Source organism: Euprymna scolopes, chromosome 41 (genome assembly GCF_053919585.1).
Source record: "Euprymna scolopes isolate OS-2025 chromosome 41, ASM5391958v1, whole genome shotgun sequence".
Taxonomy (NCBI): domain Eukaryota; kingdom Metazoa; phylum Mollusca; class Cephalopoda; order Sepiida; family Sepiolidae; genus Euprymna; species Euprymna scolopes.
The window spans coordinates 68461612-68477144 of record NC_136522.1 but is presented as its reverse complement, the minus strand read 5'-3'; the positions used below and the strand labels follow the sequence as shown (position 1 = coordinate 68477144).

At 33.7% G+C, this 15533-nt stretch overlaps 1 protein-coding gene across 2 annotated transcripts in view; it reads left to right on the top strand.

Moving 5' to 3' along the window:
* Positions 1-15533, top strand: part of LOC145266598 (uncharacterized) — a 47863-nt gene that overhangs the window by 10092 nt on the left and 22238 nt on the right. The window contains exons 4-6 of one of the 2 annotated variants that reach the window (XM_080122451.1): positions 2480-2592; positions 4801-4932; positions 10081-10204. In XM_080122451.1, the coding sequence (XP_079978577.1) occupies positions 2480-2592; positions 4801-4932; positions 10081-10204 (369 nt within the window). Of the gene's footprint in view, positions 1-2479; positions 2636-4800; positions 4933-10080; positions 10205-15533 lie in introns of those variants that run through there. The other variant, XM_080122453.1, reaches the window with a different exon arrangement.

Genomic DNA, 15533 nt, shown 5'->3' with positions numbered 1-15533 from the left:
TAAAAAAAAATTGATATCATCTTTATGAATTATTTAACAAGATTGATTATTCATATAAGTTGGATGATTCGGACAACTGTTATTCGTACAATCTTTCAGTCCATGTAACTTCCGACCTTTGTCAAACTAGGTAATCTGTGGATTCATGATGCCGTGAATAAAGTACTTGGTAAAAGTCGGTTGTAAGTTACGTTGGAGGTTGAAGGTTCAATCATCAGTGCTTTGTACCTGATCATGGCTGATTAAACGAGAGCATGCTAACTCCATGGATTAATTAAATTCTGCAGAGATTCGAGAGAAAATTCCTGAGTTCGACAAGATATACTTGAAGAATAACACATAAGATGAGAACAGTAGCCCAAATCATCCAAATAATACGAATAAAAATTGAATGAAAGCATATCTTACAGTTTCTTTTTTTTTTTTTTTACGTTTTTATTTGAAAATGTTAATGTAACATAGCATGGACTTGCATATGGCAGCTGTATGGAAATAACAGGGCCGTGTGCGAGGTGACATCACGGCAAGGAAGAAGGAGAAAGGTCAGAAAAATATGTTCAGAGAATAGAGGAGCGGTATTCAAAAGAGATTAAAAAAAGCCATATTAAAAAAAAAACGTAGATTCCATGAGCAAAGTTTCTTTCTTAGAACTGCATGCCAGTGGAACTCTCTGCCGCTTGCCTGTTTCCCACCTGACTACAACTAAGACGTCTTCAAGTCCAACATAAACAAACTCCTGACAAACCGCCCCCTTAAGTAAGACACTCTATAAAAACCCCCAATACTAATGATTACTACAATACTATCTCATTGATTACTGTACACGCAATAACCCTTATCCCTGATTGGCCTTCGGGCCTTGATAAGTGGTGACCCCCATGTAAAAAAAAAAAAAAAAGATTCGAAGAACGGTATTCGAATGAGATTCAAGAGCCCAGGAATCACGTCAGAGAAGGATAGAGGTAGACATGTTACACATGGTGGCCGAAAAAAAAAGGAGTGAAATTATTCTTTTTCTTATGTTTCTTACGACGGAGTCTACAGCATGTTGGGTCCCTACATATTTTCTTTCAAACATTAACTACTAATTATTAAACAGTTTTTTCACACTTGATCAAGTTATGCTCTTTAATTTTTGAGATGCTGAATTATTATTTCTTTTATTTGAATTATTTGGACTACTGTTCTCATCATCATTATTTTCACAACGTTTCAGTCAATGTAACCTCCGACCTACATTAGGTGTATCTTGTTGAACTCGGGAATCTTTCTGTTGAACTCTGGAATCTGTACGGAATTCTGAATTTAACATGCTCTTGTGTTTTGAGTGTCGACCGCACTGAAAACTGAACCTTCAACCTCTAGAAGAGTATAAATTGCAACTGATTTTTACCAAGTATTTTATCCACTGTCACGGGTTCTTACGACACTCAAAATACAACCGCGAATTACTTAGGACTTCTACCCAGTAATGGATGAGAGAAGGAAAGCATGTTATCTCTGTGGATTAAATAAAGAATTCTATTCAAAATTCCCGAGTTTGACAGAAAGATTGCTGAATTTGACAGAAAAGTTCTCGAGTTTGACAGAAAAGTTTTCAAGTTTGACAGAAAAGTTCTCGAGTTCGACAAAAACTCCCGAGTTCGGCAAGATTCACCTGAAGAAGGTCGAAGGTTACATCGACCAAAACGTTGTAAAAACAACACTGAAGATGAGAACAGTAGTCCGAAGAATCCAAATAATATGAATAATGAATCCTCATCTGAAAAGTTCAGAAACATATGTCTTAAGTAGTTCTTAATCATATTCCTACGCCACCTTCAAACAGTAAAATTTTTAGAGATTTATAAAGAATCGGAATTGGAATCGGTAATTGTATTGGAATCGTCCCATCACTAATTATTATTAAACGTTTTATCCACTAGTTGCGGAATACACACTAAAATGGCTGAGTGTCCTGCAAGCACTACAATCTTCGCCCAAGGTTTATTCATTAAGGACTGCTTATTATTTAGCACTTTTATCCATTGTGTCCCAATGTGCACATTCTTTCATCAAGCTGTTCATTTGTTTCATGTACACATTCGTCACAAACTTTCCTTTTGTCTACTTTTCAAACGACTTTTATTTTACATAGCCCTAAACTGGAACGCTTAACGTGACGAAACAATCTCAAGACTATATTTTTAATGACATTGACGGATGCCAGTAAATTTCATCATCATCATCATCATCATCATCATCATCATCATCATCATCATCATCATCATCATCATCAAAATCAACATCATCATCAGCATCAACAATAACATCAACAGCAACATCACCATCATCAACGTCATCAACAAAAAAAATCAACAACAAAATCATCATCATCATCATCATCATCATCATCATCATCATCATCACGCTAACAATTTAACAATTTATAGACTCTAAAACTTATCTTTCTCTAATTTTTCTCCCTCCTTCCTTAAAGCCGATCCTAAATTTGGACTAGTCAGTTTACCATGGACACGGCTCAAGTCTTTGTTAGAAAGCTACTACAGCCAAGACAAAATGATGTCACTGGTGTTGGATCGAGACTGTAAAGTAAGTAAACCAAGACATTTGGAGGCTGTCCCTATCAAAACAGGTACTACACTCTTAACCCATCCTGCCTGTTCAACCTCCAGGATCCAATTCACCTAGTTTTATTCAGTTTACTCAAACCGGAACACCTGACACGTCACATCCGGTCCTCGTTCGCATACTTCCGGTGCAACTGAATGGCCAAGAGAGCTTGATACAAGTCAAAACATGTCACCATTTAATTCTCTGTTATTTATTCCACTAGATAGATAATTAGATAGATAGATAGATAGATAGATAGATAGATAATTATATAGATAGATAGATAATTATATAGATATATAGATAGATAGATAATTATATAGATATATAGATAGATAGATAGATAATTATATAGATATATAGATAGATAGATAATTATATAGATATATAGATAGATAGATAATTATATAGATATATAGATAGATAGATAATTATATAGATAGATAGATAGATAGATAGATAGATAGATAATTATATAGATAGATAGATAGATAGATAATTATATAGATAGATAGATAGATAGATATATAGATAGATAGATAATTATATAGATAGATATATAGATAGATAGATAATTATATAGATAGATATATAGATAGATAGATAATTATATAGATAGATATATAGATAGATAGATAATTATATAGATATATAGATATATAGATAGATAGATAGATAGATAATTATATAGATAGATAGATAATTATATAGATAGATAGATAATTATATAGATAGATAGATAGATAGATAATTATATAGATAGATAGATAGTTATATAGATAGATAGATAGATAATTATATAGATAGATAGATAGATAATTATATAGATAGATAGATAATTATATAGATAGATAGATAGATAGATAATTATATAGATATATAGATATATAGATAGATAATTATATAGATATATAGATAGATAGATAGATAATTATATAGATAGATAGATAGATAGATAGATAGATAGATAGATAATTATATAGATAGATAGATAAATAGATAATAACCAGCTAGAAGCAGTTAACTAATACATTTGCAGAAGTCCAATTTAAAATTGGTAATCTCCAAAACAAATACCAGGAAGCGATAGCCGACCCTGTCAAAAGTTTAGACTGATCCAAGTTGATCAGCATGGCTGCCACATCGTCTTCTATTCCTTCCTCCAGGATTGTATGGATAAGGTGCAAGTTGTTTTGAATGAATATATTCGATTAAATCTGTGGAAACAACCTACAGCTGATATTTCATGCACAAGTCACATCATCATTGGTGATGTTTCGTGGTATTCATCAAAATTGATGGACACACTTCATCATCTATGCATGCATATACATATGTGTGTATGTATGTATGTCTGTGTGTGCGTATGTATGTATGTCTGTGTGTATGTATGTATGTATGTATGTATGGATGGATGGATGTATGTGCGTATGTTGTGTGTGTGTATTGGGGTGGAAAGGGCTCCCGTAAGCCGTGGTGAAGGCAACCTTTCTAGGAGAAGCAAATCTCTGATTTAAAAAACCATAAAGCGGGAGACCAGTACCCGCATTAAGCTGGTCTGCAGTTTAACTTGTTGCTGGCTATCTTGCTCTTGCTTGTTGCTGGATCTCAACATTTTGAACCGAGAGAGAGACTTAGCTGTCGTACAAAGCTAAGACTCTGTAACATCATATTTGTATAGATACTCCCTTAGGCATTTGGGCTCATGGATTTTAAATGTCTGAGGGAGTGGCACTCGTCTGACAAGACGTTGCAATCATCATGTGCGTATGTATGTATGTATGTATGTGTATGTATGTATATATATATGTATGTGTATGTATGTGTGTATGCATGCATGTGCGTATGGATGCTTGTATGTATGTATGTATGTGTATGCATGCATGTGTGTATGTATGTATATGCGTGTGTATGCATGTGTGTATGTATGTATGTATGTGTGCGCATGTATGTATCCATGTGTATGTGTGTGTATGCATGCATGTGTGTATGTATGCATGTATGTATGTGTGCGTATGTATGTATCCATGTGTATGTGTGTGTATGTATGTGTGTGTGTATGTATGTGTGTGCGCGTGTGTGTTGAAAAAATGTGTAGACAGACAGATAAACTTAATGAGTTTTATATATTAGATTCACACAACGACGCAGAAGAACCCGATAATATTTTGTTTTCTTTTCTTGCAGATAAACGAATTAAAACTCTTGATTTATCAGCAACAGATCATGAATTGCAAGCTGCAAGAAAAGCTCATTCTCCGGAAAGAGTCGGACCAGGAAAGCAGCAGCGCTAATTCAGGGGAGACAACAATGAATTGGGTCTGCAAACTAACCATTATTTATTTCTTTGATTGATTTACGACTACGCATGTATCAAACAGTGTTTATCATTAGCATTTCTGACACCATCGACGTTGCCCCACCCCGTCTCCAAGTGTTAGGAATTAAAAAAATAAAGAAGAAAAAAATTAACAAAAAAAAAAAGAGGAAATAAGTTTATCAGCAGAACAAATGCATAGGAAGTTATTCAAAAAGGAACACAAAAGGAAGCTGAATAGGATTGTTAACCAAGGTGTGGCAGTTATTTTAAGACAAAGACTGAACAATGGAGATCGATATATTTCAAAGCTATTTAAGAATTACCGAGTTTCACAACAGTTCACGGTAATTGGATACAGTTTGCAGACTGTCTTGAGTTTGCGACGATTGACGACTGTTACAGTTGAGGTGAGTTGCAAGTTTTACTAAGTTGAACGTACAAGATGGGCATCAAGGCGGTTCCTCACCCTCCCTATAGTCCAGACCTTGCTCCCTGTGACTTTTGGTTATTCCCTAAGCTCAAGGAAAACCTTAGAGGCTGTCGTTATAAGACAATTGAAATGAAAGAGGCTGTGATGAGGGTCATAGATATGCTCACACAAGAGGATTTCCATGAGTTGTTGGGATACAACAAGTGCATTGCAGCCAGAGGAGATTACTTTAAATGGGACTAAAGTTTCATGTGTGTACTATTAATTAATAAAAGTGCATATACGAAAAAAGTCTGGGAACTTATTGAAGGCACCTCGTAGGTTACGGTTTAAACCAGATTGAGAGAGCTTTGGAAAACTGAAATAAATTGATCGACCGACTGATGAACATAGCCTCGACAGAAAACTAAGATGTAGACCAAAGCGATGGTATCCTCCCACCCCCATGGGTGCAAGTAATATTCACAGAATGTGTTGGTGTTTTCGTGTGTTGTTTTATTGTATTTCTTTTTTTTTTTATACTTGTGCGCTCCCTCGAGAGTCACCAATATGGGAGATGACGACACGGTCAGGAGAGAAAGCAAAGGAGAAGACCATTAAAGCGAAACTGATTTCGACGATGTGTCGAACGAGATAGCACACATGGTTTTATCACATCATCTCTATAACATTTAGAAGTTCAAATGTAATGTGAAAAAACATTTTGCTGCTGAACTGCTTTACATAGTATCCCTGCAACTTATGTCCCTGATAGTAGCCTCCTACCTCAAAGTGGCAACTGTGCCTGGTTTAGGCTTAAAATGGAATAATAAAAAAAAAAAAAAGTATGGCCACAGGCTTAAAGGAATGTTAGTGCGTCATATTCCAGCATTAGTATTAGATAGTCGAAGCGTACAATGTTGTTTCATAGCAGGTGTCCCCCAGAAAAACTTTGTATTTCTGTTTATCTTTTTTTGTATAATTTCATTAATTCTGGAGTTTGAAACGATTTTCATTGATTGGAGAATATTTTTTAGTTCACATGTCCCTGTGAAAACTTCTTGTTTTTGCAGGTGACGAAGAAAGCGAGAAAACCTAAAGGTTAGATGTACACGTGAAAATTACACGGTGATATTGTCTTTAGGTAAAAAGTGACAAATAATCTACAGTCGAGAAATTGTAAAGAAACAAAAAAAAAATTGTTAACACGCAAAAGTATAAGTGATTATATACCGGACCTGTATATTTTTAATGTGCGGAAACTGTTTATAAATCTTTTTTTTTTTTTTAATCTAATATTTTGTTTTTGATGTTTGTGTGTCTTATCTAAAACTCTTTTTTTTTTTTTTTCCTAGCATTTTGTTTTTGCTGGGGATGGGTCATCCTGCCGGATGCCAGACACTCACCCTCTATCTCGTACATTCAAACCGAGATATCTTTTTATGATTCTAACTGTTCTGTAACAGTAAAGGAAACATTATGTATTAATTAGTATTCTAGTAAATCTTCCTTGCAGTCACTTGGTCTTACTGGATTCCAGAAGAAGAATTCATCTGGTCTGGTGGAGTAGTCAGCTTAGTGCTGTTACTATAGGCAACAATTCCTCATATAAGCCTCTGTGCGTTATCCATACTGAGGTTTTATTTGGACTGTGAATACGATGTGATTTTGAATATTTAGTCAGGGTTTATTTATAGAGAAAAGTATCCTTGTGCTAGGTTGACCTGACAAACCCTTGTGTAGAGAAACCTTAGACAGTTGAGGATAATATCCAGTAGGCATTCAAGTATTCTCCCACAAATATGCATATTTATATAACAGAAATGATTATTATCCAGTAAATTCACTTATTCTTTGTTTAATTTCAGTCTTATTTTTTTCCCCCATAAACATAACCTACACATATGTAATAACAATGTACGGCACTCGTCGGCTTTCAATAAAATCCACCCTTTCTCTCTCTCTCTTTCACTTGTTACTTCTCTTTTCGTGAGAGCGGTGAATTGGTAGCAACAGTAGTCGCTGAAGCGACGTGGTTGCTATGGAAACCAGTCATAAAAAACGTTGCCCACCTCCTTACGTTTTTTTTTTTACGATTTTGACCACAAGTAAATTCATCATAATTTTTGTTTTACTGAACGAAAATTGAAAAAATTTTTTTTGACAATATATCTGAGAAGGTGATCTATAAACTGTAATAATTGTTTGAAATTTGGTCGAAAAATGAGTGAGCTTTAAAGCGGTTCTAAATGTCTAAAACTGCCACTTAACCATATATTCAAACTTATACACGGTAGTGTTTGAATGATATATATATATATATATATATATATATATATATATATATATATATATATATATATCTTGTTTTGTTTTGTTTTTTTTGCTTTTTAGTTTACGGCCCTGTCGGTGGGGCATTAGAATACGCCGACTGCCCCCCTGCAGAGGGTAAAAGTCCCTCAATGGGGGTCCTGGATATGACCTTAAACTATATCCAGTGGTGAGGCCCCAGCTTGTGGGCTTTGGGGAGTGTGGAGCCACCCTTTAATTACCATTGCTCCCAGGTCCACTCTGACCCGGAGTGGTAGTACCTGTTAGCGTCCCAACTATGGGTTAAATAGAAACCGACGTGAAAACAACAAATATATTCTATTAAAAAAAATTTTCTTCAAAATCTTTGGATTCGGCATTAAATAACCCGAAAAGGGTTGATATGCCGTAAAACAAAAACAACCAACCAACCAACCAACCAACCAACCAACCAACTTTTTAGTTTAGGTTAATTTCGTATATACAAACATGTATAAGAGTTTATAATTTGTTGATATTGTTTTCATAATATGTATACACAAATTAGAATTAATAAATTTACTAATTATTAAAAAGAACATTTTGGTAGAAGATTAATAAATTAATTAAAATTGTTGGTACGAATAGTTGGGTTTAATGACTTTGTTTGATAAAAATTCAATATGGCGCAATGGAAAAATAAAAAGGTATTTACAGTCTCTCTTTCAATTTTCGGATTTTAATCATGTCAAATTACATTTCAATTCCTTTTGACGGATTGATTGTTGCTATTTCTTCTGATGAGTTAAAGGTATAATAGATTCACTGATTGATATAATAATTAAGTGATTGATACTGTCAAGAATTGTATAATTCAACTGAATTAAAGGAATAAATTATAAGATGGTCAACATCATGAATTTTGGAATATAACTTGTCATTTATATATATATATATATATATATATATATATATATATATATATATATATATATATATATATATATTATCGCTGGACCCACAAACAAATTTATACAAGCACTTGCCCGATTCGGATATCTACACAGCTATGCGGATTACCCAATATATAACTTGGACCTTATTACCAAACGGAAGCAAGCTGGATCTAAAAAAACTTTCATATCCTTTTTCTTCAAATCCTCCTGCTACAGAACTTCTGATAAATTTATTATTTTGACTTTGACTTTCCATGTCTCACTGACTTTAGCAAATAGGGTGCATACCTTATAAATATTTGCTAATATTTTCTCTCCTCTGATGAGATGGTAGACATCGAAACCCTATAGGTTAAGATAAACTTTCTAAAGCATTCTTTGTCTTGCTTAGAATAATAAAAATTCTTTGATATAAATTTCATTTCAATGAGTTTTTTGAAATTCATTGAATTACAATTTAATTTATTTGCTCTATCTTGAATATCGAGCAATTCTTGTTTAGATGGAATAACTTATAGAATATTACTGTCAGTAATATTTTGTAAACCTTACAATCTCACGTTTCCATAACAACTGATTGTTAAATAAAAACTATTCTGAAGTATGTATATATATATATATATATATATATATATATATATATATATATATATATATATATATATTATTTTCACAGTCAAACAACGTCGCAGCTCACAAGAGCAAATAGGGTGCATACCTTTATAAGTATTTGCTAATATTTTCTCTCCTCTGATGAGATGGTAGACATCGAAACCCTATAGGTTAAGGAGATTAACTTTCTAAAGCATTCTTTGTCTTGCTTAGAATAATAAAAATTCTTTGATATAAAATTCATTTCAATGAGTTTTTTGAAATTCATTGAATTACAATTTAATTTATTTGCTCTATCTTGCATATCGAGCAATTCTCGTTTAGATGGGATGACTTATAGAATATTACTGCCAGTAATATTTTGTAAACCTACATAACCACTGATTGTTAAATAAAAACTATTCTGAAGTATATATATATATATATATATATATATATATATATATATATATATATATATATATATGTATGTGTGTGTGTGTGTGTGTGTGTGTGTGTGTGTGTGTGTGTGTTACCTTCCTTCAGTCTTGATAGAATATGAATACCCATTTTAAGGGTGACTATGCTCGGAATTTTTGTGGCAAAAGTTGTGCAATCTCCAAGCACATTTCTCCTGAATCGGCATTGTTAAATAACAATGGCAAGTGGAGGTTCAGGAGGACTGGGGACAATTCCGAAATAAGCGGAGAGCACATACAACGCTTAGAATTCCCAAATGGCCACCCAATCTGGTACTAACCAGGCTCAACGTTGCTTAACTTCGGTGATCTGACGAAAACCGGTGTATACTAATAATTTTTTTACATGCGTAAAAGTTGTACCAAATTTTAATTGTATTTAATTAATTTATTTATTTTTTTGTTTGTGTTTCATTTCTAAAGAATGAAGTTTTGAAGCCTGATTTGTCCCGCGTTTCGGATTGCCTTAACAGCTGCACGTGTTCGGTCATACCTTACGTCTCCGATGACCCCGATGAAGCCATGGTGGAAGTATTCAATTTAGAAGGTAATTTTCGAACACCTTTTTATGCTTGTATGAAAGTTGCATTCCAAATTTTGCCGTTAGAAAAAAACAAAAAAAAAACACGTGAAAATGAATGTAGAAATCTCATTCTAACATTTTATAACAGCTTTATTGATTATCTTCGTTAGTTTGTACAGAGAAAAGGGTCGGTCCTGTGTAGAGACGTTAACGAATGATCATACACGGCTGTTGAAAGTGAAAGAGTTCATGTATGACAGGGCTCGATGGACAACTTTACTAGCACAACTCATGTGATTTTTAGAATATGACATCTTCGTTCTGTGACGAGTATGTATAGCATAAACATTTTTCTGTATATTTTTTAAATAGATGTAATTCTAAATATACAACAAATTTTATGTTGATACTTGAAGATATAAACATTCTAATTTCTTCAGATATTTTTTTTTAAAACAGCCTTCGTTAAAAAAAGTATATTGTTCTATTAAACTTTTATTGTTTAAATAATTTAGCATTTTTTTTTTATATATAAAAAAAAAAATGAAAAGATATTTTTCACTCAGTAGTGAAATTTTTACCGTGAATAATATAATTAGACTTGGTTACTAATATACTTAACCATATTATAAGAGTAATTTGTATATATATAAATTTTCACGTTTGTTTGTATATATGTCGGTACTTTTGTATTATATAGAGAAATAGCGCTAAATTTATAGTTTAGTAATATATGTATATATTTATATCTCGATTTTAAGTGAAAAAAAAACCTTAGTTAAATTTATGAATTGCTCTGATATTGGAGTAATAGTTCTAAAAATCCGTATTAACAAAACAAACGAAAAATAATTATAATGGTTGGAGCTATAAAATTTAATGCAAACTTATAATAAATCTGCTTCAGAATTATACCTTGAAAAACCTAATATTATTTTGTGAATAGGTTATATTTGTTTTGATATAGGTTGTTAGTACCCCTATTTCTTTTTAGAATGGTTCAACCCTGTAAAGTTGACTTTAATATAAAGGGATGGTCTTTATTGAAAGTTTCGTGGATGGTTTTTGGCCTGATGAGGTGATTTTCCCTGCTAGGGGGTCATTGAAACACGTTTGCTAATGTGTAGCCAATAGCTCTCCAACAATCAATATATTGCTCTGTTTCATGCATTGAGCACTCTTTGGAATGGCATATTGTGTTGTTGTTATGAGTTACTGAAAAATTCTACCAACAGTATAATAATAATAATAATAATAATAATAATATATATATATATATATATATATATATATATATATATATATATATATATATATATATATATATATATAATGTTTGTTCAAATAAGATGAAGGCTATATGGGAACGATTAAAATGGTTCCCCGAGCAATTCCAATGATTTAATAAATTTCTTCTGTCGACAAAGAGAGGGCTTACACGAAATAATCGAGACTGACGTCAAAATCTTTAAATGATTTTGAAAGTCAGTACTGTGTAAGATTAAAAAAATCATTAAGTCTGTATCAAATTGTTTCCCCTCTGTTGTGTTACGTTTAGTTTTTGGTGTAAAATCTGCATTCCCCCTCATCACGAAGCATAGTTTACCTTACATCACACTAAGTAATGTTATTTATGAATTCAATTGCCAGTACGCTGCCGGCTATGTGGGTCGAACCTCCTTCCATTTTTCAGACACGCATTAACCAACATATCCCAACAGAAATTAGACTGGGCAAGTCACGTCGCTTTCGCCCGTCTTCCACCTTGGAATCTGCCATTGGCCAATATCTAATCGAAAATACAGCTTGTTCTAATGCATATAAAATGGGAGAAAACAATTTTGGAGTCAGTCTCGGTTATTTCACGTAGGCCTGCTCTTTGTCGGCAGAAGGAATTTATTAAATCATTGGATCTGCTCGGGGATACATTTTAATCGTTCTCATACCCCTCTATCTTATTTGTGCATACATTATATATAATTGTAGATATATTATTTTACACGAATTCCCATTTGTTTATTTATATATTTTTTCCGTATATCCCTGACTATTTGTTCTTTCGTGATAATTTAATCCGTCTTTTGTATTTCTACGTTATACCAACGATTAACTGCCGATGAGGTTGTTGGCGAAAGGGTTTCCTTGTATTATTTTTAAAGCGCTATATGCGTTTTGTACCGTCAAAAAGTTATATTTGAAATTAACCTCGTAAAATCTGAATAGAGCCGAATCAAGATAGATGAAACAGACACAAAATGTCTATCGTATTTCACGGAATCCGTGCTGCGATATGGAATTGTGTAAAGTGGGTAGTAATACAAAATGGGGCTTTGATATTGTGTAACATCATCGAACGGTATTTAGGCCAGCTAGCATAGATGGCGCTGTGTGTTGTACAGGTGAAAGAGAGAGGCCTATCGGATTACGTTTGTAGAATTTGCAACCGTTCCAACGAAGCAAAAGATAACGGGGGTGAGGGTCTTGCGGGGGAGAATAGCGAAGCAGAAACGATGAAAAAACAACAACAACAACAACAACAACAACAACAACAACAACGAACGTTTGTAGACTCGTATCAATATCCCGAGCGAAACCTGAGCTGAATAGGCGAATGTGTGTGTGTGTGTGTATATATATATATATATATATATATATATATATATATATATATATATATATATATATAAATAAACAACACGTTGCAAAACTGAATATATAACAATGTTCTGCGGGGTGAAGTATTGCTATACATATAAGGGACGCCGTTGCTGATATGATGGGATTTACAATTGAGAGTTTGTACCGTTGATTTAGATAGGCAATCTATGTTAGTGACTGTTTCGGCGGACCTTCAAACAATTTTTTTTTTTTTACTCATGTTCACACAGGCAGCAAGAAGGGAATTCCAAAGTGTAGCTGTTCGAGGGAAGAAACTATTAGAATAGAAAGCTTTCTGGCATTTAGGGACAACAACAGTGAAGGGGTGAGATCTTATTGCTAAGCGGGTTTGTCGGGGATATGTACGTCGAGGGGGGGATACAAGTGAAACGAGTTCATCAGATCATTCGGGTTAGTGGCTCCATACCAAAATCAGACTGGCAGAGTCTTAGGCATTCTCTGGTCTGCTCACTCTTCTGTCAAAAAAAAAAAAAAAAAAAAAAAAAAAGAGAGAGAGAGAAGAATATAACAATCGAGATAAGAAAAAAAAATTGTTAAAATTTGGAGAATCGGTGTTTTGGGTCACCATTTATCAATGCCCAATAGTACTCGAGGATAAGGGTTAATGAGACGAAACGTTGGCAACTAAATAATGAAGAGCACTATGAGAGTACTTAGCATTGACCAGTGGTATGAACTTTGTTTGATTACTATTGGATCACTACTTGTCAAGCCCAAGAGTTATTAGAGGATCAAGGTTAACGGGATGTAATGAATGCGAACTGAACGTTGAGGAACACTATGGGAGTACTAAACATTGATCCGTGATATGAACAGCGTTTGATTACTATTGGGTCAGCAGTTATCAATGCCAAGAACCACTCGAGAATGAGGATTAATGAGACGAAACGATTGTCAACTGAAAAATGAAGAATACTATGGGAGTACTGAGCATTGACTGTGTTTGATTAATATTGGATCACCACTTGTCAAGGTCAAGGGTTGTTAGAGGATAAAGGTTAATGGAATGGAATTAATACCAGCTGAAAGATGAGGAACATTATGGAAGTACTAACATTGATTCTGGTTTATTCTAGTATGAACTAGATTTGATTATTATTGGATCACTACCTGTCAAGGATAAGAGTTATTAGAGGATAAAGATTAATGAGATGGAATGATTGCCAACTGAAAGATGAGGAACACTATGGAAGTAATCAACACTGATCTAAGCGTTTGATTACTCATGGAGTGGTTTATGACACTAATTTGTTCACATTGGATTTAAAGATGACTATGTTGTAATCAGCGGAGAAGCAGTGCCACGTTAATGTTTCACAGGCATGAAACCTTTGCAAATAAGCCATGCCCCTGGAAATTCGGACTGGTGCTAGTCACATGGAGCGAAAGGAAAAGACTGTTGTGATAGCCAGACGAGTTGATCTCTGTGAATGTCCTACAAAAAGGAACCAAAGATTGGAGCTCAGTCGAGTACTTTACATGGAAATAACAATAGAGTAGAGAGAGATATTTATTCATGGTGTTTGGTTTGAGTGTTTTGTTTTACATCGTATCAACACTTTTTGGGTTATATAATGCCGAATCCAGTAATTTTGGTAAAAGTCGTTATGCTTCAAGTTCTTTATATCTTCAAATATTTATCCATGGTGTTTGGTTTGGTTATTTTGTAGAGGAAAATTGCTTTTGTTTTTGATTTTGCAGAACACGATTGAGTTTTGCAAAAAGGAAGATAAAAAAACAATATCATCAATGTTAATTAGTTCGACTTTTTGACGTCACATGACGAGGTCAGTCCTTATTCCAGGTCATTGTTTTGATAACTAAATTTTATTTGTTTATTTTTCAAAAAATTCCTAAATCTTTCATTATAAATATCTGACGGTAAATATGTCCTCCATACATTCTTTTTTTTTTTTTTGCTACTGATGTTGATAAAGGAACTTGGAGATTGTACACACACACACACACACACACACACACACACACACACACACACACACACACACACACACACACACACACACACTAATGCCAGATTAGCAGAGAACAAAGAAAATATCATGTCGAACTTTGACACACATATTGACCTCTGATGAACCAAAGAAGATACTGTGTTGTTCTTTGATACCTTGGATGGAACAAAGAAAGAATTTGTCAATAAAAGCAAAAGGTGTGACAAACAAAGACAGTGTGTGTGTGTGTGTGTGTGTGAGAGAGAGAGAGAGAGAGAGAGAGAAAGAGAGAGAGAGAGAGAGAATCGTATGATGGTTACGTCATTAGCTCGTAAACCCCAAACTCGCATTTTACTCTTGCTTGATACGTCCAACAACCACTGCAGGCAAAATAATAATTAATTAAAAAAAACAGTTTTGTTATGAAACTGTCTCTGTGATTGATTGTCATACGGCTGGAACAAGCTAGAATGTATATATTTATTTTGCAGCCTGCATCTTTGTAGAAATGTAACAAACATGATTATACATGCGTGTGCGATAAACATTGTTATAGAGAAAACCGACAGTACAACACGGAAACAGTTTTCTCAATGCGTTCCTTTTTGTTATCGGATTATTTTGAATTAACTAAACATTGACAATCACAACCACATTCGCTTCAATTAGACTCGGACACAGATCTGGTTTAGAAAAGGTATTTGCGTTCACAACAAGGCAGA